Source organism: Equus quagga, chromosome 13 (genome assembly GCF_021613505.1).
Source record: "Equus quagga isolate Etosha38 chromosome 13, UCLA_HA_Equagga_1.0, whole genome shotgun sequence".
NCBI lineage: Eukaryota > Metazoa > Chordata > Mammalia > Perissodactyla > Equidae > Equus > Equus quagga.
Genome location: NC_060279.1, coordinates 17,175,739 through 17,196,698, shown reverse-complemented (window position 1 = coordinate 17,196,698; position 20,960 = coordinate 17,175,739). Strand labels below are relative to the sequence as shown.

Genomic DNA, 20,960 nt, shown 5'->3' with positions numbered 1-20,960 from the left:
ACTATTTAGGAAATCAGATGCTAACACAATCTTAAAAAAAACCAAAAAACCAAAAACCCAATAACTTCACTATAGCTATCAATATCCTTTGAATTAACACAAAATACAATTTATTAATTTCTATATCCCTAATACAAGGGTCCCTTAGGATATGGGGTTAGTAACAAATACAGGTAAGTGTACAATCAGCTAGTTCGTATTTATTCTGTCCACAAAAATAAGGGATTAAAAGATGCCTTCTTGAACATACTGTGTTGAATTTTCCTGACCTCGTATTTTGTCTGGTTTATGTGCCTTGACTTGCTGAACTATGCTAGCTTTTATTGACCACTCTGATAAGTACTCTGCACCTCACCAGCCCTCAGTAATAGTGTCACACGAAGGACTGAACTCTGTCTGTCCATCAAGAGAGTTCTGCTCATAGCTATGCGAGGGAATGTAAGAATGATATTTCACTAGAGATATAAAATACAAAGTTTTCTGGATCCTTTAAAGAAGTTCTTTGCATTCTATAAACAGGTAAATGCTCAATACTACTTTCTCTACTTTTGTTTTTCCTACAGTTTTCAACATGTCTACTAAATAACTGGCTTCTAGAAGAACTTGAAATTCACTAGGAAACTTGACTCTCCTGAGGTGTAACCATAACGCTACTGGGAATTCAGGGGTTGCTTTTATCACCTTGAAACAACCATCTTCAGACACCCTACTGACCAAATTTCCTTGAGTATGAACAGAAAACATCAATATCAAGACTCAAACAACAAAGAAACAAATGACCCTACAATCTCCTCCTCATATTTTATATGCTTCTCTGACTTAGCAGCTTCTAGTTTCCTCAACGGCCCTGTCTGTAAAACGAAAATATTTAAAATACATTCTAAAGAGAAGCACTTCTTTTATTTACAACTGACTCGACTGGAAATCTGTGTGATTTTTCCTGAGGGCAGTATGGCAAAGTGCAAAAAAGTGAAAATACGCACACCCTTTGATCCGATAATCCTACATCTAGGAATTTATTCCAATGAAATAATCAAACAAGTGTATAAAGATGTATGCGCAAGTACGTTCATCCTAGCATATGTAATACCAAAATATTAGGAAGAATCTTTAAAAATCTTCCATCATTTAAGAATAAGGGTATAAGCATAAAATGGAAAATTATAAAGTCATTAAATAATTACGCTGTTGCTCTCAGGCCACACGTTTACGTAACAGGGACAGGTTAAGATGGCGTACGTGCAGCTTGTATACAATAAAGTCTGAAAGGATAAAGACTAAAAGTAAAATGATTTCTTCTGGATGGTGGGATCCTGAGTGGGCTTTCGTTTCTTTTAAAATTTACTCTATTGGCTAATTTTTTCCCAAGGCGTATGTACTATGCTCAGAAAAAAGGCAATTAAAAAGTAATCTAATCCTTATGATAATTCTTAGCTCATTATAAAGACTGGCAGGATAGGCATTTTGTGTGGGAGAACACTGCTTAATCTAAGACTACTAATGAATGTTTCAACACTTCCCAGACTGGATGCCACTTGACAGCCTATGAAGAAGCTGATCTTCGTATCCCTTGAATAATTTACCCCTTTTCCCTTGATCTCCTGTGCTTCCATAATTGTTTTACATACTGTCCCACAGTGAATAAATACAAAGCAAGGCTCACCGATAAAACATCTATCAGTACCTGCAGAGCCACCTTTTCACATACGGCTTAAGTAGCCTACAGGTATTTCCACCTCTCAAACTGCAGCCACACCAGATACACACCTTTGTAAGTTGGCTCGCTACTTACCTGAGTGACTACAATATTACACTCTGCTGCTCGGTCATTCTGGATAAAGTCATCTAGAATAAACTGGGGAACTTGTGTGGTTTTACCACATCCAGTAGCACCTCGAATGATGACAACTGAATTTTGACTAATCGCTTCCAGGATTTCACTTTCAAATTTCTTCACAGGCAGTAACTCCCTCTCCTGTAAGATCTATATTAGAAAAGTTACACCTCAGTCAGATTTCTACCAATATACACATTAGAAGTAACTGTCTTTATTTTTTTTTTTTAAAGATTTTACTTTTACTTGTTCTCCCTAAGCTCCCCAATACATAGTTGTGTATTTTTAGTTGTGGGTCCTTCTAGTTGTGACATGTGGGACACCATCTCAGCATGGCCTGACGAGCGGTGCCATGTCCGCACCCAGGATTCGAACCAGCGAAACCCTGGCCCACCGAAGCAGAGCGTGCGAACTTAACCACTCGGCCACAGGGCCGGCCCCCAAAGTAACTGTCTTAACGCTAAAAAAATGTGCTGTCTCTGCAAAAACGTATTCCTTCCCACTGGCTTAGTACTCAAAATATACTTTTTCATAAAAGTATATATTTCTATCTCTAATAGAACTGCCTCTTTTTTACTAAATTTCTGAAGAATCTATCTTGCGGCCTTGTCCACACCCTTATTTTCCTCCTTTCTCCTTGAACATTCCATATACATTCCCTTTCTTCTAACATTTCAACATTGCTTTATTCATAAAATAGTGAAAAACACCAAAAACAAAAAAAGAGCATTACTCCAAATCTTTCCACTCATATTAACTAAAACTCACAGGCGCTTAACTGACAACACCTACCCTCAGAGGAAACTAGGATTAGAAGTTTAGAAAGTATCTTTGATCTTCCTTCCTAGAAAGGGCAAAATACATTCTTCACGTTCCTTTTGCCCACACTTAGAAAGTTCTGAGGCTCTGGGCACCATATGTCTAAATACTTCACAGACTTACTGCTTGCAAATCATGATCCTGTTCCAGCTGGTACATTAATTCATTCTTGAGGTCCATGCTTATTTGTTCTGGAGTAGCCTGTAAAATGGGAAGGCAACAGTCAAACAAAAGCACATAACTCTGCCTCAAACTGAAGTTATTTTTTATCTAGACATCCTTTTGAAGTACATGCAAGAGTAAAACACAAGAGTCTGATCTCAAAAACAATGCTGTACTTACATAAGCCAGGGGCCCCTCATCAATGTTGCTACTAGTCCATGGATTCCAGTTGGATTGTGGAGGTGACCAAGGAACCACACCCATTTGGTTTTGTCGCTGAGACGGCTCAAAGTGAGCCAATTTGCCAAGGTTGAGTACAACAGGCACAGAAGGATCATCAGGCTATTGAAAAATAAGAAAAACAAAAAAAGCAATACCAGTTGCTTATCTGACTAGAAAGTTCTATATAAAAGTGAACTAAATAGCTGTATCCTTACCGGGGGAATGATCTCAAGATTTAGCTCTTGAATGATGTTTTGCAGCTGATGCTCTAAATCCTGAGAGAGGTTAACTTTGTAAGGCTCCACCTAGAGAGAAAGTATGGTCATGAAACTCATGTAACGCACACATGCACTACTCACATCTACTATGGCAGGGTTAGACATACGCAGTCAGCCCTAGGCCTACACTATTCCTACAGCCAATGAGTCAGTTCCCTTTCGTGAAAGAATTACTTCACCAATTATTTACTTGTTACCCACTATGAACACAAAATTACGCCATTTCCATGTCTTGAGGTAAGACTACTAAAACTATAAACTAAACTTGAGCCAAATACTTGAATCTTTTTTTTTTTCAGTTTGCTTTTTCTTGCCCTGTTTTGTTGTTTTCAAATACTTGAATCTTATAATATCTCCTTGGGCTACTAAGTCTAAAGACTCACTGTCTCTCCTTCTTTCTTCTTTGTAAGTCCAGAGTAAGCTTCAATCACTTCAAGATGGTAGAGTTGTCTGACAAGCGACAGAGCACAGGACTGTGCTGCCAGTTTTTTATTTGATCCATGTTCGCGTGCAAAAATCCCTATAATTTAAGGTCAGGATTACCGAGGACAGAAGGATAAATCATCTGAGTAAATAAATACCTTAGCATAAGCAACTAGGGGTTTAGGTACAAAAGCCACACTAAAATACAGAGTATGCCACGGGTTCTAAGTTCTTTTTCATTCTAACTGCTAACCAAAAGCAATTTCATACAGTTTATCAACTAAATAACCAACCATCTTGATTACACACAAACCATCATTATAACAGCAAATAACCTAGTTCACAAATATTTTAGGTTTTGCAGGCCACACGGTCACTATCACAACTACTCAACTCTGCCTTTAAAGTGTGAAAGCAGGGCCGGCCTGGTGGTGCAGCAGTTAAGTTTGCTCGTTCCGCTTCTCGGTGGCCCAGGGTTCATCAGTTCAGATCCCAGGTGCGGACATGGCACCACTTGGCAAGTCATGCTGTGGCAGGTGACCCACATATAAAGTAGAGGAAGATGGGCATGGATGTTAGCTCAGGGCCAATCTTCCTCAGCGAAAAGAGGTAGTTAGCTCAGGGCTAATCTTCCTCAAAAAAAAAAAAGTGTAAAGCATCCATGCACACTACTTAAACTAGAGTTTGACAAACTACAGTCCCAGGGACTAAAAACAGCTTTTATGTTTTTAAAGAGCTGTAAAAATAAGACAAACATAACAAGTGATGTACGTGACCTGCAAAGCTTAAAATATAAATGATCTGGCCTTTTACAGAAGTTTGCTATCCCCTGACATAAACAAATGTAGCTATGTTCCAATAAAATGTCATTTATAAAACAGGTAATGGGCTGTATTTGGCCAGAGGGCTGTAGTCTGCTGATCCTGGCATTAGACTGAATCTAGTAGTTACTCATATCCTTAAAGAAAATGCTATATTCCTCTCCTCCAGTATCATTCAGCTTTAGGAGAGATGACACAGAGCACGGAAGGGGCACAGATACCTTCCTGCCTAATTAGCCAATTCAGTCAAATTAATGATGGTCAGATCAATGGGCTGTCAGAAGTCAGACTGCCTTTACCCTCTTAACATTTCATCCATTCAAAATAACTTATTTTTAAAGTCTAGGATAAAGAATTCAACATCATCTCCTGATGACTCATTCAAAGGTTTGATTCTATCAGGAAAGTCTTTCATATACTAAATTTAAATCATCATTGTTAGTCATACAATTCTCACACTGGAAAGAATCTTAGGCTATTCCTCTCAATGTGCAGATAAATAAATCGAGTCCAGCAAGTAAGGTGCGATTTATTCAAAGTCACAAAACTTTGTTAGTAACAAAACCAGGTACACAGGGCTAGTTCCTTACTTTCAAGCTAACACACTGCCTGCTTTAAACTTAGATATTATCTAAGACTAAAGAATACACGCATCATGTCTTTGCTTTTTTATTTCCTTTATGAATAACCCCAATCGACTACTCAGGGTAACTTTCTCACCTTTTGTTCTTGACTCTATGACCCTTAAATGCTATACATTCACCTTTAGGCTTCTAATCTCATCACCTGATTCACTCCTTTCTAAATTTCACCTAGCTAGTTTTACCTGAATAAACTAAGGAACACTTTCACGTAGAAAGATAAAAAAGATGTTTTAAAGTTCTTTGACACTAGCAGGCTCCTAAGTAGTCTACCATCTCTTACTCTTTGAAATATGATGCTGGCATACTCTTTTCCTCACATGCAAACTGGGCCCTCTACTTCATATAATTACTAATATTCTACAACATCCTAGATGCCACCTTCTAACATGCACTCTTTCAATTAACAGAGCTTACATATATGTGGCTCAAGACTTTAATGTGAATATTATTCCACTATACAAGACTCAGAGTATCAGAGAAGCAGTAACACTTACTTCTGCCCAGCTGCTTGATATAAATGGTCATTTCTGCAATAAAGCTCCTGTAACAACATACACAAACAAGGTTAGGAATTTCTGTTAGAAATTACTAAATCCAGGACTCCCAAATCAGGCAGGTTTCCAACTGCTTAGGCAAATCACAGCAAAAAAACCATTGTAAACATTTATTTCTGTTCGATCCTAGAACAAATGAAGTATTGAAGTAAACTTCAAATAATGTATGACATGGCAGAAGACGGCTATAATCAAAGTCCATGAGCCAATTGTTTACGAAAAGAAAATGTTAGGGTTTTAGATTCTGTATTTACTTACTCTTACCCTTATTGCAAAGGTTGCAGTTGAATAGCTATAATGCACTCGATGAAGAGGAATTTTCTACTTAGCTTGAGGCCAAAAAATAAAATAGCTCCAAAACTCTCAAAATTATAGTGATTATTTTAAGATCCCTTTGCACAGGCCACCCACTAATAACTTCAATCTGTTAAGCTAAGCTAAATATATGCATGCAAGCACACATACACATGGACACACAAACACTATGCATATATCAGTGGCTCCTGAGGCAGGGGTCTGGTATCTGCCTGCAGTTGGAAGCAGCCCTTGATAAAAAATTTAGCTTATTTATATCACATTTATTTAATTCAGGTTCTGGAGAGCAAAGTATTTTTGAAAATTATAACTAAAATTGCCAGCAGATTCTAGGAAATGAATTTAGGTTTTAACGAGGGAAAAGCTACCCTCTGAAAACTACGCTTTCTGGTCCTTCCACTGTTCAGGTATACTCTAACCTTGACTTTGTGCTGTGAATAAAAGGTTAGGTGAGGCTTAAGAAAAAAATAAATGTTAAGACTCCTTCCTATACCTCTTGTGAACTGACCTTCAGGCACAGCGGCTTCAGGGGTCAAAGGCCACTGGCTTTCAGGGGAACAACGTCCACCCTTTCATTAATGACACCGATGCCAGTATGTTTCTCAGCCAGGCTTAAAGTCAGCACTCAATCTCATTCTCCTCCACCTAGGGGGAACAGCGACACCAGAAATCAGTTTACAATAGTTTCCCATGTGATTGCTTAGTTCAGCCTAAGCAGTAGCACATGTGTGTATGAACACAGACCTCTGGTGTTGCTGTCTGTTATGCCTTTAAATAAAAGACATACAAGGAGCAATGCTGTCCTAGCTCCCCCAACTGTCTTTGGCCTCCCTCATCGTCATATCCTGAATTCTTCAATTCTTTGTATCAGAAGTCAATGGTAAGATACTGTTAAAAAAAATTTACAACAAGCTTCAGCCACACTTATCTAACTGTTCTTAAGGTCACCAAATGCTACTAAACCCAATTGGTTCAGAAAGACAAAATATTAAAAGTAAAATCATCAACAAATGTTATCTTTTCTTTACAACCTGTAAGGGTTTTTAAAAGTCTGACATCAGAATTAAGTATTTGAGAATTCAGGATTGAACAAAACAGTGGGCAGGAGAGGGAACCATGCTCTGAAGATCATTTTGACCACAGTGTCAAAGTTTTATTTTAGTAATAATTATTTTAGGGTTACTAGATGTACCCAAGGGAGAACACTTTGATTTTCAAGGAAAATACTTTTAATGTATTTTGAATAATTTATTTCATATAAGTAAAGGACAGCAAATTAAATCATCAAGAAGGTTTCCATTATAACCTTCCCTCCCTTCCAATGAAAATATAGTGCCCCCAGAAGAGTCTAATCCATATGAGCCTTCCTGGGAGTAATAATTACTACACCCTGGAATGCTCTCAGGAAGAACAGCAAGCAGGCTGAGAAACACACTGTCACTGTTACAACAACCTCCCTTTATGTTCAGTTTATAAATTTAACAATAAAAGTAGGTTAATTTAATTCACAGACTGAGGCTGTCCTTCAGCTTTATAATAAGCCCTTAAAACGTCAACAACAGAACTCTTGAGAGCTGGCAACTTTCAAAGCTGAAGGGAAATTCTGAGACTGCAATCTACCTCTGAGACTCTCAACCTTAAGTGTCTAACTTGACCCATTAAAGAAATAATCATAACTGCCTCTAACAATACCACGGTGAATAAACTCACCACCTCAGGCTGATTTTTAAGTTAATTACGGACAAATCACCACTTGTGGCTATGACTTTTGCCTCTCAAATTCAAATGAGAATCTTAAAAGTTTAGCAACAACAAACAGCATATTTTTGCAGAACAACTTAACACAGCTAAAATCACACTCATAAATGAAACTATAGTAAACTGCACATTACAAATCAATGACAAATTTTCTTGTGCAAAGTATATACTTTTTCACAATTTGTTGCTAATTCACAAACTCAACCAGATAACATGTACAAAAATAGAACAATGAATAGACAAAACAACCCTAACTTATTATAGAAGGGAAAGAGTGAAACAAGCAAACCTGTTGTGATCAGGACCCACTTGGGTGTACTTATATTCTCCTTGGATCTTTTCTTTTTGGAAATATTGATTCAGACGAGCCTTAGCATTTTCCAAGGTCCAGTTTCCGTGAAGCCCAGCATTTAAATCCACTTCTTCTGATTCTAGTGTCTGTTGAATCAATGATAATTAAATTTGGCTGCACTAATTTTATTTAGTTCAGTTATGCATATTTAAAGTACAGAAATTTATAACAATACCTTCTTTGTACCATCCTTTATAATGGAAAAGCTATTTTACTAGTCAAAACTGAGCCAGAATTAGTTTTTACTGCATCTCATGGCCCCAATGTACAAACAAGCTATTTGTTAATGTACTATATTTAAACTGTTACTAGGAAATCTCTGACAATTCTTTTTGTAGTTTTAACACTTTAAATATATTAAGTGGAAAAGTAAGCTGTCCTATCAAGACCTTTTCACTATGAGTGCTCATGAAATGAGGTTTACTGAGGTGACTACAGTTCCAATAAAGCACTTGAGGAGAGCTTTTATTACTACCAGGAAAAATACTGTTTTATTTCATATGTAACGCTAGTGACCAGATTTAATGGTTAGCCTAGGTTTATGGTATCTTGTGTGTACAAGCAGTCTCAACCACTTAAAACAATCATCAAATTACTAAGTTGCAAATATTTTAAATACTGCTGTGCACTAAGTCCTAAATCACATTCCTGGAGTTGAATATAGGGTGATAACCTTACCGCTTGTACTTCTTGCTCTTCCTTTCTTGAGTAATAATCCTTCAAGTTGGCTCCTCGATCCCAGGTGGGTCCAGGAACACCATAGCCAGAGGCCCCAACTCCAGAATTATTTTCTATTAAGGAAAGAAAATGCTTGTTCTCTTGATGAATCAAACTAAATATTTTAAAGGATGGTCCTAATTTAGTTTTTGGCACTCCACAATTAGAAATTCGAGGTTTCAATTATTTAGAAATGGACCCAAAATTTCCATGACTTATTTGAAAAGTGTTACATGACTGAAGTAGAGGTCAAAATTGCTAATTCCAAGGCTGGTATGCAGGCGAAAGCACTAGTAATGATCATAAGTGACTGACAATCCGTCATACATTATCAATGTAGCTTTGGTTTTCATTTGCTACATATGTAATAACTGATTAAATGATAAAACTGTTTCTTTGCTAAATATGATCTTGAAAGAAAGCTAACTGCTAGTGCTGATGACGGAAATAAGGAGAAGCTGAAAACGTGTGAGAAAGTGATGAATGAGACAGTAACTAAAAACAGTAGTTACTATTAACTTTACTAAGTTTATTACAAGCTTTTAAAAAAATTTACTCCTCACAACAATCTTATAAAGTAATTACTACTGTTATTCTCGTTTCATATATACATGGATCTGAGATTTAAAGTAATTTGGCTAATATCCTAGTTAATCTACCCTACAGTGGACATTCCAATAGAAGTTTTGATAATATAACAAATTCAGCAATGGCTTGGATCCACAAGGTAAACAAGTCTATATAATATATTCGGTAGGAGTAAGTTAGAAACAAAAAAGGGAATAAATAAGACCCTTTAATCAAATGTTTTAGCCTATGCAAAATCTATCCAGAGATCAAAAATTAGTAAACGCTAATGACAGCAAGGATTTAAGCTGTACCACACTTTTATAAGAGAAATTAAATGATCTGATGGTATCTGCAAATTTATGAAGGCCTTGGATTCTCTCGGCATTACAAGTTTACTGTAGCTATTTCTTTCTATACTATTGAGATGATGACCAAGCAAGACTGTGTATATCTTATTCTCAGTCATGTGGAAACATGCAAGTCCCTTACCTGCCTTGAGAGCCAGATGTGGAGGAAGTGGCCCTCCCATGGTTGTTGGTAAACCTCCACCAGTATTTGCTGTGTCAGGTATATCAGTAAGTGGGGATGGAGGAGGTGCTACCTGCAAGAGGAAAAGTCAAGGTAGTGTCAGTAATTTCACCTTCACAGGGACTAGTAAACTATTTTATACTTAAAAGAGGCCCTTGTGTTACCCCTCTTCTCCCCATAATATTAACATCTTTGTTTTCAGTGATTAAAAAATATGACATTCTCATTTCAGGAAGAAAAGAATAAGGGTAACAAAATTATCCATAATTCTCCATCTGGAGATTATATATACAATATGTACACAAATATAAAATTTTCCACAAAAAGAAGGAAAGGTTTATGCTGTATAGTTAATTGACTTTTTCCACTTAATATCTTTATACATATATTCAACATTCAAGAAGTATGTTAGGAGCCCTTTACATGGTAGACATTGTTCTGAGTACTGAGGATAAAACAACGAACAAAACAGACAAATGTTCTGTACTTGGAGAGCTATATTCAAATAGTTATATTCTAATTCTATATTCTGATAGATAGACAATAAATACATACATAATATGCCAAGTATGACATAATACTCTAGAAAAAAAAAAGCAGAAAAGAAAAATAAGGACTGTGAGAGAGCACTATTTAAATAAAGCAAACAGTGAAAGCTGCATTCATTAGGTAACATCTGAGAAGAGATATGAAGCAAGTTATCCGGGAAAAGAGATTTCCAGAGAGAGAGGGAACATCAAGTTTCAAAACAAATGTAAAATATTTTATGTATGTCATCTATTTCTTTAAATACTGATCTACATGAATTTTTTTTTCCTTTGGTGAGGAAGATTAGCCCTGAGCTAACATCTGTGCCAATCTTCCTCTATTTTGTATGTGGGTCACTGCCACAGTGTGGCTTGACTATTGGTGTAGGTCCATGCCCAGGATCCAACTCCATGAACCCAGGCCATCAAAACACAACATGCCACACTTAACTACTACGCCATGGGGCTGGCCCCAGTCTACATGAGTTTTAATGACTTACTACTCCATTGTACGGATGTACTACATATAACTCAAGTAATAACATGTTCATGGACATTAGACTAGTCAATCTTAAATTATAAAACAATACTACCATAAACTCCCTGTATTTTGGCTTATTTCTTTCAGGAAAAATTCATAGGAGTGAAATTCCTGGGTTAAAAGGCATCAAACTTTTAAAAAGCACCTTAGTGCTCTACAGAAAGGTTGCTTACTTCCATACTTGCACCAGCACTATCTATGAGAATCTACTTCCCCACATCCTCTCCAATTCTGGGAATTATGGCATGCATCTTACATCTTTATCATAATATACTAGTTTCATTTTTTGTCATAGCAACCTATTATTTTAATTTACATTTTCTTTGTCCATTATTCTATCTGGACATTCACTGTTCTCATCAATTTCTAAGAATTTAACATTTCAGTGCCATTCATTCTTTGTCATACAAGTTACAAATAATTTTTGCTTGCCCTTTTCCTCTTAACTTTATTAATGATGCTTATTGCCCCCCCAAAATTTTGTTTTTGTTTCTGTAGTCAAATCTAGTTTCTGCCTGGTCATCCTGCATAAAATGGCCTTCACTATCCTGAACCCTATTTGGCATTGTCTTCTAATATGTATTTTTTTCCATTTTGGAGCTAGTATTATGAAAACTACTTTTAACTTTCTCAAATTCTTCTTAGCTATTCTTCAGTAATAACTTTTCCCAATTAACTTTTTAATCTAATTTATCAAATAATATATTAAATTTATATAATTGACTCAGGGAGAACCGACTTCCTTATAATGAACTGATTGACACCTTATTATATAACCTTTCATCCAGAAACATGGTATGGCTCTACATTTCATCAAGTCTTCTATCTGGTGAGACAATTCTCCATGGATATGTTGTGTTTCTCCAAGTCCTGTTTAACCATCTTTTCAAGGATGTTTAAAAAGCAAATAACCTTGCAAGACAGAGATAATATCTTCCTCCAGGGTAGGAGGCAGACTGTTTCCCAAGGAGGATAATAAAGACAGGTGGCAGGTTTGCCAGCATCCTCCTTTTAAGACTAGGGTTTTCCTAAGCTCAAAGTACCTCAGTTGTGATACAGACCCACTGTGTCCTCAGCATTTTTCATCCCTTTGCTACTTTCTCAATTTATCATTTTAGTTTTGCCAATATATACACTAGCATTTCTAATGCTAGGTGGACTGGTACATTGTGAACTGACGTCTTTTCTGCTTTCTTCCTTAAAGTTGATTTTGCTATTAGTTTTGCTACTATTTTATTTTGTACTTCATTTGCCTGCTATAGCTTTATTCATGTCTTTATTTTCAATCTTCCTCACTGAAAGATTTATTTATTTTATACCAATAGCATATGGCTTGAGGCACAGTGCTCCTCCAAGGGCAGGGCTGTGGAGGTGAAGTACAGCCTACTCTGGGAAGAGCCTAACAGCCAGGTCCCACGAAAAAACCAGTAGGCAGCACTGGTACCACAATGTTTACTTTTCCTCTTTCTACCACTTTGCCCACTCTAGGGCCACAATTATGCTCTACCTCACTCTCTATCTATATCAACTTAAAAAATTTCTTCCTTAAGACTTGAGGAAGTAAACAACTTCCTATTTTCCAGTGATGAGAAGTGCTATGAATTGGATGCTCTGTCTCCCCAAAATTCATATATTGAAATCCTAACCTCCAGGGCTGGCCCGGTGGCGTAGCAGTTAAGCGCACACGTTCCACCTCAGTGGCCCAGGGTTCGCCGGTTTAGATCCCGGGTATGGACATGGCATTGCTTGGTAAAAGCCATGCTGTGGTAGGCATCCCGCGTATAAAGTGGAGGAAGATGGGCATGGATGTTAGCTCACGGCCAGTCTTCCTCGGCAAAGAGAGGAGGATTGGCAGTAGTTAGCTCAGAGCTAATCGTCCTCAAAAAAATTAAATAAAGAAAAATAAAGAAATCCTAACCTTCAATATGATACTATTAGAAGGTGGGGCCTTTGGGAGGTGATTAGGTCATGAGGGCGGCACCCTCATGAATGGATTAGCGCCCTTATAAAAAAGACCACAGAGAGCTCTCTGGATTTTCCACCACGTGAGGATATAGCAAGACAGACTTGTATGAACCAGGAAGTGGGCCCTCACCAGACAGTGAATCAGCTAGAGCCTTGATCTTACACTTCCCAGCCTCTAGAAGTGTGAGAAATAAGTTTTGGTTATTTATAAGCCACCAGTCTACAGTACTTTGTTACAGTAGCTCAAACTAAGACAGGGAGGATTTTCTTTTTTACATTTCTTGATCAATTAAGATAAAAGTGGAAGGAAAGAGTGTATTAAAAGTGTGTCATGGTGTATAACCTTGGCTCTGCTTAAAGAAGAAGGTTTAATGACATGACAAAATGTTTATTATATTTTAAAAAAGCAGGTTATAAAACATACATACAATACATATTCTATCACGTTAAAATACACATTTAAATACTTAAACATTTAAATAGTAGATTTCAGCAACACTGGCAATATATTTGACTTCTTTATAATTTTTATGTTGCCCCAAATTTCTACAATGAACATGTATTTAAATGCTGTAAAATTGATGTTTTTAGTTCTAGAAGGAATTATATATAGTCAGTAAAACATGAACTAGTGAAAAGTGAAGAACAGGCAATTCTAAGGAGGAAATTAGAAATAATTAACATTGAGAAGTGCTCCAATTATTAACTAAAGAAATGCATAATATTAAAACAAACTATCATTTTCTCTCTTAAATTGACAAATAATTTTTTAAAGACTACCAAAACTAGTAAATCTATTGATATAGATACACTGAAATATAAAATTATTCAAGTATTCTCAAAATCTTGCAATATTACATTAAGAATTCATACTATTCAATATATACTTACTGACAGATTGATGTGACCAACCCCCCCCCCAACACAAGTGACGAAACAGGTTCACTATTTCAAAGGGCATATTGTTTCTATGAATAAATCAAACAAAATCCCCATAAAAACCAAAAACGTTTTCATCTAACAGAAGGAAGCAAAGCCAGAAAAACTGCTTAGTATATATAATTTAAAAATTCAAGTTTTAAGAAAGGAGAAGAGTTGTATAAGGAAGTCTCATGAATTCTCACTGTAGTCATTCTTATTTTTACTTTTGAAAGCCTGTTAGATTAAAGTTGATCTATCGAAACAAAAGGTCTTGTTCAAGATGAAGAAATATATATAGCTCCCTGTCAAGTAGTAATAAAAGATTAATCATGTTTTAGTCTAAGTAAAAGTCAAGAACTGATGAATTCATTACAAAAAAGATACAATTTCCAATACCTAACAGAATGTGAAGCTTACAGAATAGTATGAACAAAGGATGCGATAATTATGGTATGCAAGACTTACATTTAAGGGTATAGGGCCAAACCCTACTGAGTGAGGGGAAGATGAAAAATAAAATTAAGGAACAGTGAGAAAGACAGGAAGATAATCAAGAAAACTGGGTGCTAGAAAAAACAAAGGAACAGTGTGTTGAGATGAAAGATGTGAACAATAAAGCTGGAACACTGATGGGGGGGAAGGGAGGGTGTTCAATTTACACTAAGAACACCTTTTTTTTGGTATAGAAGAAAACACATCACAAACAAATGCAAAGAAGATAACGACTAAGAATCCAATAGAAAAACGGGTAAGACATATGGAACAAGTTCATTGAAAAAGAAATGCAGATGGCCTTTAAATGTCAAAAGATCTTCAACTTCACTTACAGTAAGAGAAAGGCAAATAAAAGAGACACTGAGATATCTACCACAGATTGACAAAAATATGCCAATGGTGAGGTTGTAGACCAAGGTTGCTCTTTGACACTACTGACATTTTGGCTAGTTAATTCTATGTTGTAGAGGACTGTTCTGAACATCCTAGGATGTTCAGCAGCATCCCCGGCCTCTAGCCACTAGATGCCAGCAGCACACTTCCTCCCCCTCAAGTCCTGAGAGTCAAAAACACATCCAGGCATTGCCAAACACCCCCAGGAAGGTAAATTCACCCCTGTTGAGAACCACTGCTTTTCGCAATGCAAATAATACAACTCCTATGGAGAGAGAAATGTAACAGCTTGCCAAATCACATACGCATATATCCTTTAACCTAGCAATCTTATTTCAAGCAATCTTTCCCACAAAGAAAAATACATATGCATAAGGCTATTCATTTCAGCATTATTTGTAACAGTAAAAGGAAAAAAACCAAAGAAACAAATGTCCATCAACAGAGGCTGGTTGAGTAACCTATGGTACTATGCAAGTAAAAAACACGGTAGGTGGAGAAAAAGAAAAATATGTACAATAAGATAGTGTTAGCATAAGAAATGAGAGCTGGGGTAAAGGATATTAATATATATACATAATTTGCTTATAGTTAGAAAAAGGAATATTGATCAAAAATTAAAAAACAAAAAACTGGAAGATGTGAAAAAGGATGGAAAAGGCAGGACAGAGGCCAGATTTTTCTAAATATACTTATTTTACTGATTTAAAGTCAAATCTATGTAAACGTTTTATATAATTATCTGATTTTAAAAAGGTGATCCTTGATGTTCCTCTGCTGCAGATGCTGTCACGCTGTGACCTGTATCAAATCACAGGAACGATGCCGGGGGACCCAGGAAACTCAGAAATGGCAAAAGAACTCGTGAAATCAATGGACTGAAGTTCTCCATTACATTTTTCATTTTAGATCAATTTTTCTAAGTGCATGTCCCTAGAGAACATTGAAATTAAAAAACACCTGGGCTGGCCCAGTGGTGTAGTGACTAAGTTTGGCATGTGCCACTTTGGCAGCTGGGGTTTGTGGGTTTGGATCGCAGACATGTACATACACCCACTCATCAGCCATGCTGTGGTAGTGACCCACACACAAAAGAGAGGAAGATTGGCACAGATGTTACCTCAGGGCCAATCTTACTCACAAAAAAAAAAAAAAAAAAAAAAAACCCCAAAAAACAAACAAAACCTCAGGAATCAATCTGAGCCAAAAATGAGACAACTTAAACATCTAGCCAAAAATGAGACAATTTAAACATCAAAAAGAAGATAACAAATGAATCAAAATACATTACATATTTGAATCAATGAGTTCCTGATGATTCTGGAAAAAAATAAAACTAGTGATGACCTTTGGAAAGGCTAGGAACCACTTTATTATTTTTTTAAATTGTTAAAATAAAGGGAAAGAATCAAACATTTATCTTGCTTGTCCTGTATAAATTATACCTCAGGGTGACTAAATTATTGATAAGGAAAGGTTTAATGTTATAAAAGCATTCCAGCTAAAAATCAAAAGAATCTGCTAACAAAATAATAAATCTACACAATGATCACCAGTGGCTGCTAACATCATGTGCCTCCTCCTAATGGAAGTATAGAACATTACCTTTGGTGATTTCTCGTTCCTGCCCCTCCACTCCAATCAAATTGGAATCTGATCAAGTCTCTAGATCTAACTACCAATTACGGGAAATGGAGAGGCAGGGAAACATGTTTCATAATACCACAGCAATGTAATCTGCAAAATCCAAACTGTGGGAAACTAAATGATGTGCTTTCTTCAACAAACTGTAAAGAAAAATGAGAGAGAAAGCAAGAGGAAGAGAGAATCTAGTAATTAAAAGATTAAGAGATATCAATCAACAGCAGAATATGGACATCATTTAGAGCATGATTTAAACAAACTAAAAAATAGATTTATGAAACAATCAGGAAAATCTGAATACTAATTGGCTATGCTGGGGCCCAGGACAGGCCGCCCCAACACATTCATATAGAACGGCATACTGATTATTTTCAATTAAAGTCACTTCAGAAATAGCCAGTACAAGAAGGGCACTCTGACCCTTCTCTGTCTCTCTGAATGCAGGAAATAAATCTCACACGTTAAAGGTGTTCTCCCTGCATCCTTATCACCTGAGCTAGGGAATTCGGGGCTGAAGCCCGTATAAACAAACCTTTTACTAATTTACCACTTCAAGCCTAAACTCTGCTTAAATTCTTCACTAACTATGTACCCTAAACCTAAGTTTTTTTGTCCTGTCAATTCCTCATGAACTTATGGTTTCTTTGTGTAAAATATATGTGAACTGCCTGCTTTGTTCACTCTTGGAGCATCATTTTTATGATCTCCCATATGTACGCATTAAATTGACTTTTGTTAATTTAGTCTTGCATCAATTTCATTATTAGTCCAGCCACAGGAACTCAGGAGAGGTGGAAGGGGGAAATTTCCCCCTCCTTGAGAGATATTTGAGGACATTATATGTTTTTTCTGTTTTGTTTCAGGTTTGATAATGGAATTATTATGCCTTTAAAAAGGATTATCTTTGAGAGATACAAACTGACATAGTAACAGACAAAAGATAGGATGTCTGGGATTTGCTTCAAAGTAATCTAGAAGGAAGGAGGTAGACAGAACTTGGAGATGAATCATAACTGGTCATGCTGAAAAGTGTTGCAACTGCACTATGGAAACACTGGGGTTCATGATATTATTCTTACTTTTATACATATTTGAAATTATCTACAATAAAAAGTTTTAAAAGTATCCTTTTCATTTAGAAACGGGTCACTTTTGGCAAGTGCATTTTGTGGAGTGAAAGGTCAAGTGCTAGATGAAGTAAGTGACATGAACAAGAGTTTGGCGGAGACAGGGAGGTAAGATAAAGATGATAGTTAAAAGTAGAGATTGGCTTGTAATATGATTTCTTCCCAAATACATCCACTTATCATTCATTCATTCATTAAACCAAAAAACATTTACATGCCTGCTATACAGACCAGGAACTATTCTAGATGCTGGGAACAGTATAATGAACTAAAATGAGACAAAAATCCCTGCTCTCATGAAATATGAGGATCTAGGGGGAAAAATTAGGTTAGAAGAAGGTTTTTCAATCTCAATACAACTGACGTTTTGGGCTGGATAATCCTTTGTTGTAGGAGGCTGTCCTGCGCATTGTAGGGTTTATAACATCCCCAGCCTCTACCTCCCAGATGTCAGTGTTACCACCACCCCTTTCCAGTTGTAACAACAAAAATGTCTCCATGCACTGCCGAGTATCTGTGGCAGATACAATCACCTCCAACTGAGAGGTTAGAAGTTAGTCAGTGCTATGGAAAAAATGAAACAGTGAAAAGAAATAAAAAGTACCAAGGTGAAGGTAGCAGTGGATTTGCAATTTTAAATAGGATGGCTGGGGAAGAGTGCTCAAGGCACAAAGAATAGTTAAGTACAAAAGTCTTGAGGTAGAAAAGGACTGGCATATTTGAGGAATGTAAGGAGGCCTGTGTAGCAGGAACAAAGGAAGTGAGGGAGAAAGCAGGAAATGCATAGTTAGAGCATTTAATGGGAAAGATGTGAACGTGTTAAAATGCTAATAAGAAAAGGACAACAGGGTATTGTTTCTGATATGGCCAAGTAAGCTCCTACTAGACTGACCCCTCCAGCAAATAACCAACATGAGCTCTAGGGAAAAAAAAAACACAACCCTCTCACCTCCCACCCTGTCCCGCCCCGCCCCAAAGACCCCCACAACTATATGCAGGCACTGAAAAATAAACAAAAGCTGTCAGATTCTCGGGGGAACTTGAAATGAGAAAGCAAGGAATCGCAAGAGTGTAATTCCTGTTTATTACGGCTTTTAGCTTAGGGGAAACCATGTGAGGTAGCTAAATCTCCAATAGAAAACTCAGTCTTTCTGGCCTGAAGAATCAGAGGGTAAAAGTTTGGGAAAACCAAAGCTGCAAGGAAGTGAGGAGGGAATCCTGTAAAGGAAAGGAAGAACCTCAAATTCTGTGTATAAACTCTGCCCAAATCTCTGGCTAACCCTTGAACTACACATATACAGGACAGACTCCAAGCCAGCTAGCAAAGGATCAGAAACTGAAGTGAGATTTGAGCTGTTACTCAAAAGATAGTGTTTGCGGTTTGAGCCCAACCAAATTAATTGCTTGACACCAAAACAACAAAAGCAATACTTTTTTAAGAAATATAATTTAGAGTCTCTACAACATAATATTCACAATTACCCAGGACATAAACCAAAATTACTTTACATACAGGAAAAGGCGATCTAATCTCAAGAGAAAATACAATCAAGAGAGCCCAACTTTGAGATGGCCCAAAGGTTAGAATTGGTAGCCAAGGATGTTAAAAGCAGCTATTATAACTATGAACAATGACATCAAGGAAATTCACATTCATATTATGAGCACATGATTATAATGAATGAAAGGTAAGAAATGTCACCAGAGAAATAAAATCTGAAAAAACAAAAGCTGAAAATTCTAGAAACAAAAAACAGAATCTGAAATAAAAAATTCACTGGATAGGCTTAACAACAAATGGAAGTGACAGAGAAAACAATCAGTGGATTGAAGATAATCAACAGAAATCACCCAATCTGAAGAACAGAGAGAAAGTAGGAAAAAAAGAAGAAAACCTCAGGGACCTTTGGGATAATGTCAGAAGGTTTAACATATATGTTAACATACAAACCCCAGGAGAAAAAATGAGGCTGCAGATACAATAGCCAAAGTTTCCCAAATTTGTGAAAGACATAAATTTACATACTAAGAATCTTAGTAAACCCCAAGCAGCATTAAGTACAAAGAAAACCATATGTACTCACATTACAGTCAAACTGCTGTAAATCAAAGATAAGAAAAAAATGAAAGCAACCAAAGAAAACAACACATTACTTATAGAGGAAAATAATTTGACTATAGTTGACTTCTCATTAGACAATAAAGTAGTAATGGAACATTATCTTTAAGGTGCTGAGAGAAGGAAACTGGCAACCCAGAATTCTATATCCAGTGAAAATATTCAAGAAAAAAGGTAAAATAAAAAACATTTCACATAAAAGAAAATTAAAGAGAATCTGCTAAGAGCAGATCTATACTACAAAAGAGGAAAGGCTAAAAGATACAGAATAGGTCGTAACAGATGGAGCAAATGGCAATGGTTTCAAATATTTGAAAGATATTTGAAACATTCTTTTCAAAGAATCTTCAAGATCATCTTGTCCAATCCCTTCACTTTACAGATGTGCAAACCAATGTAATCAAAATCCTATAATCTTTTAGTGGTACAATCTACTAGAAAGTAAGTCTCTTGACTTCTGGGTCAAAGCAATGGAAGAAATACAGGTCTATCTCATTTTATTGCATTTTTTAAAAAGACCCCCCACCAGCAAAAAGATTACAACTTGCTGAAGGCTTGGACAATGGTTAGCATTTTTTAGCAATCAAGGTTTTTTTAGTTAATGTATTTATTGTGTTTCAAGACACGATGCTATTGCATACTGAACAGACTACAATACAGTATAAACATAACTTTTATATGCACTGAGAGACCAAAAAATTTGTGTGACATGCTTTATTTCGATGTTTGCTTCATCAGGGTGGTCTGGAACCGAACCTGCAGTATCTTTGAGCTATGCCTATAAAACATTTTTACCTTTATAAACAAGTCAGAATATAAAAACTCAGTGAAAATAGTTAAAACTGACACAGATATCATTCCTGAAGGTTTTATGAAAACTGAATCTTTCATTTAAGTTACCTAAGGAATTTACTTAAGTCATAATGTACATCTTTTTATAATGACAATCCCTCTATTTTTGTGAAAATTCAAATTTTCATCTTTTAATTAAATGAGAAATAAAACATTTCTTAAAAACAGTACTAGAGAGGGGGCTCTGTTGCATACTTACATAATATAATTAAAGCTAATAAAAAACACAATAATGATATTCCATTGCACAAAATACTATTTTCTCCCTGCTACCTAAGTGTCAATGGGAGCAAACAGTGTCTTAAATTGTTCCTGACTTTTATATGTATGGGCCACTATGTATGCATCACCATACATAGTGGGTTGGCATAACCTTATA

The 20,960-nt window shown here is 36.3% G+C and overlaps 1 protein-coding gene across 1 annotated transcript in view; it reads right to left on the bottom strand.

The window, feature by feature from the left end:
• Window positions 1-20,960, bottom strand: part of DHX9 (DExH-box helicase 9) — a 48,068-nt gene that overhangs the window by 23,032 nt on the left and 4,076 nt on the right. The window contains exons 4-12 of the mRNA XM_046682558.1: window positions 9,959-10,070; window positions 8,861-8,973; window positions 8,120-8,268; window positions 5,698-5,744; window positions 3,699-3,835; window positions 3,253-3,342; window positions 2,996-3,157; window positions 2,777-2,854; window positions 1,793-1,984 (exon numbers count right to left, since the gene is read on the bottom strand). Coding sequence (XP_046538514.1) covers window positions 1,793-1,984; window positions 2,777-2,854; window positions 2,996-3,157; window positions 3,253-3,342; window positions 3,699-3,835; window positions 5,698-5,744; window positions 8,120-8,268; window positions 8,861-8,973; window positions 9,959-10,070 — 1,080 coding nt within the window. The remainder of the gene's footprint in view (window positions 1-1,792; window positions 1,985-2,776; window positions 2,855-2,995; window positions 3,158-3,252; window positions 3,343-3,698; window positions 3,836-5,697; window positions 5,745-8,119; window positions 8,269-8,860; window positions 8,974-9,958; window positions 10,071-20,960) is intronic.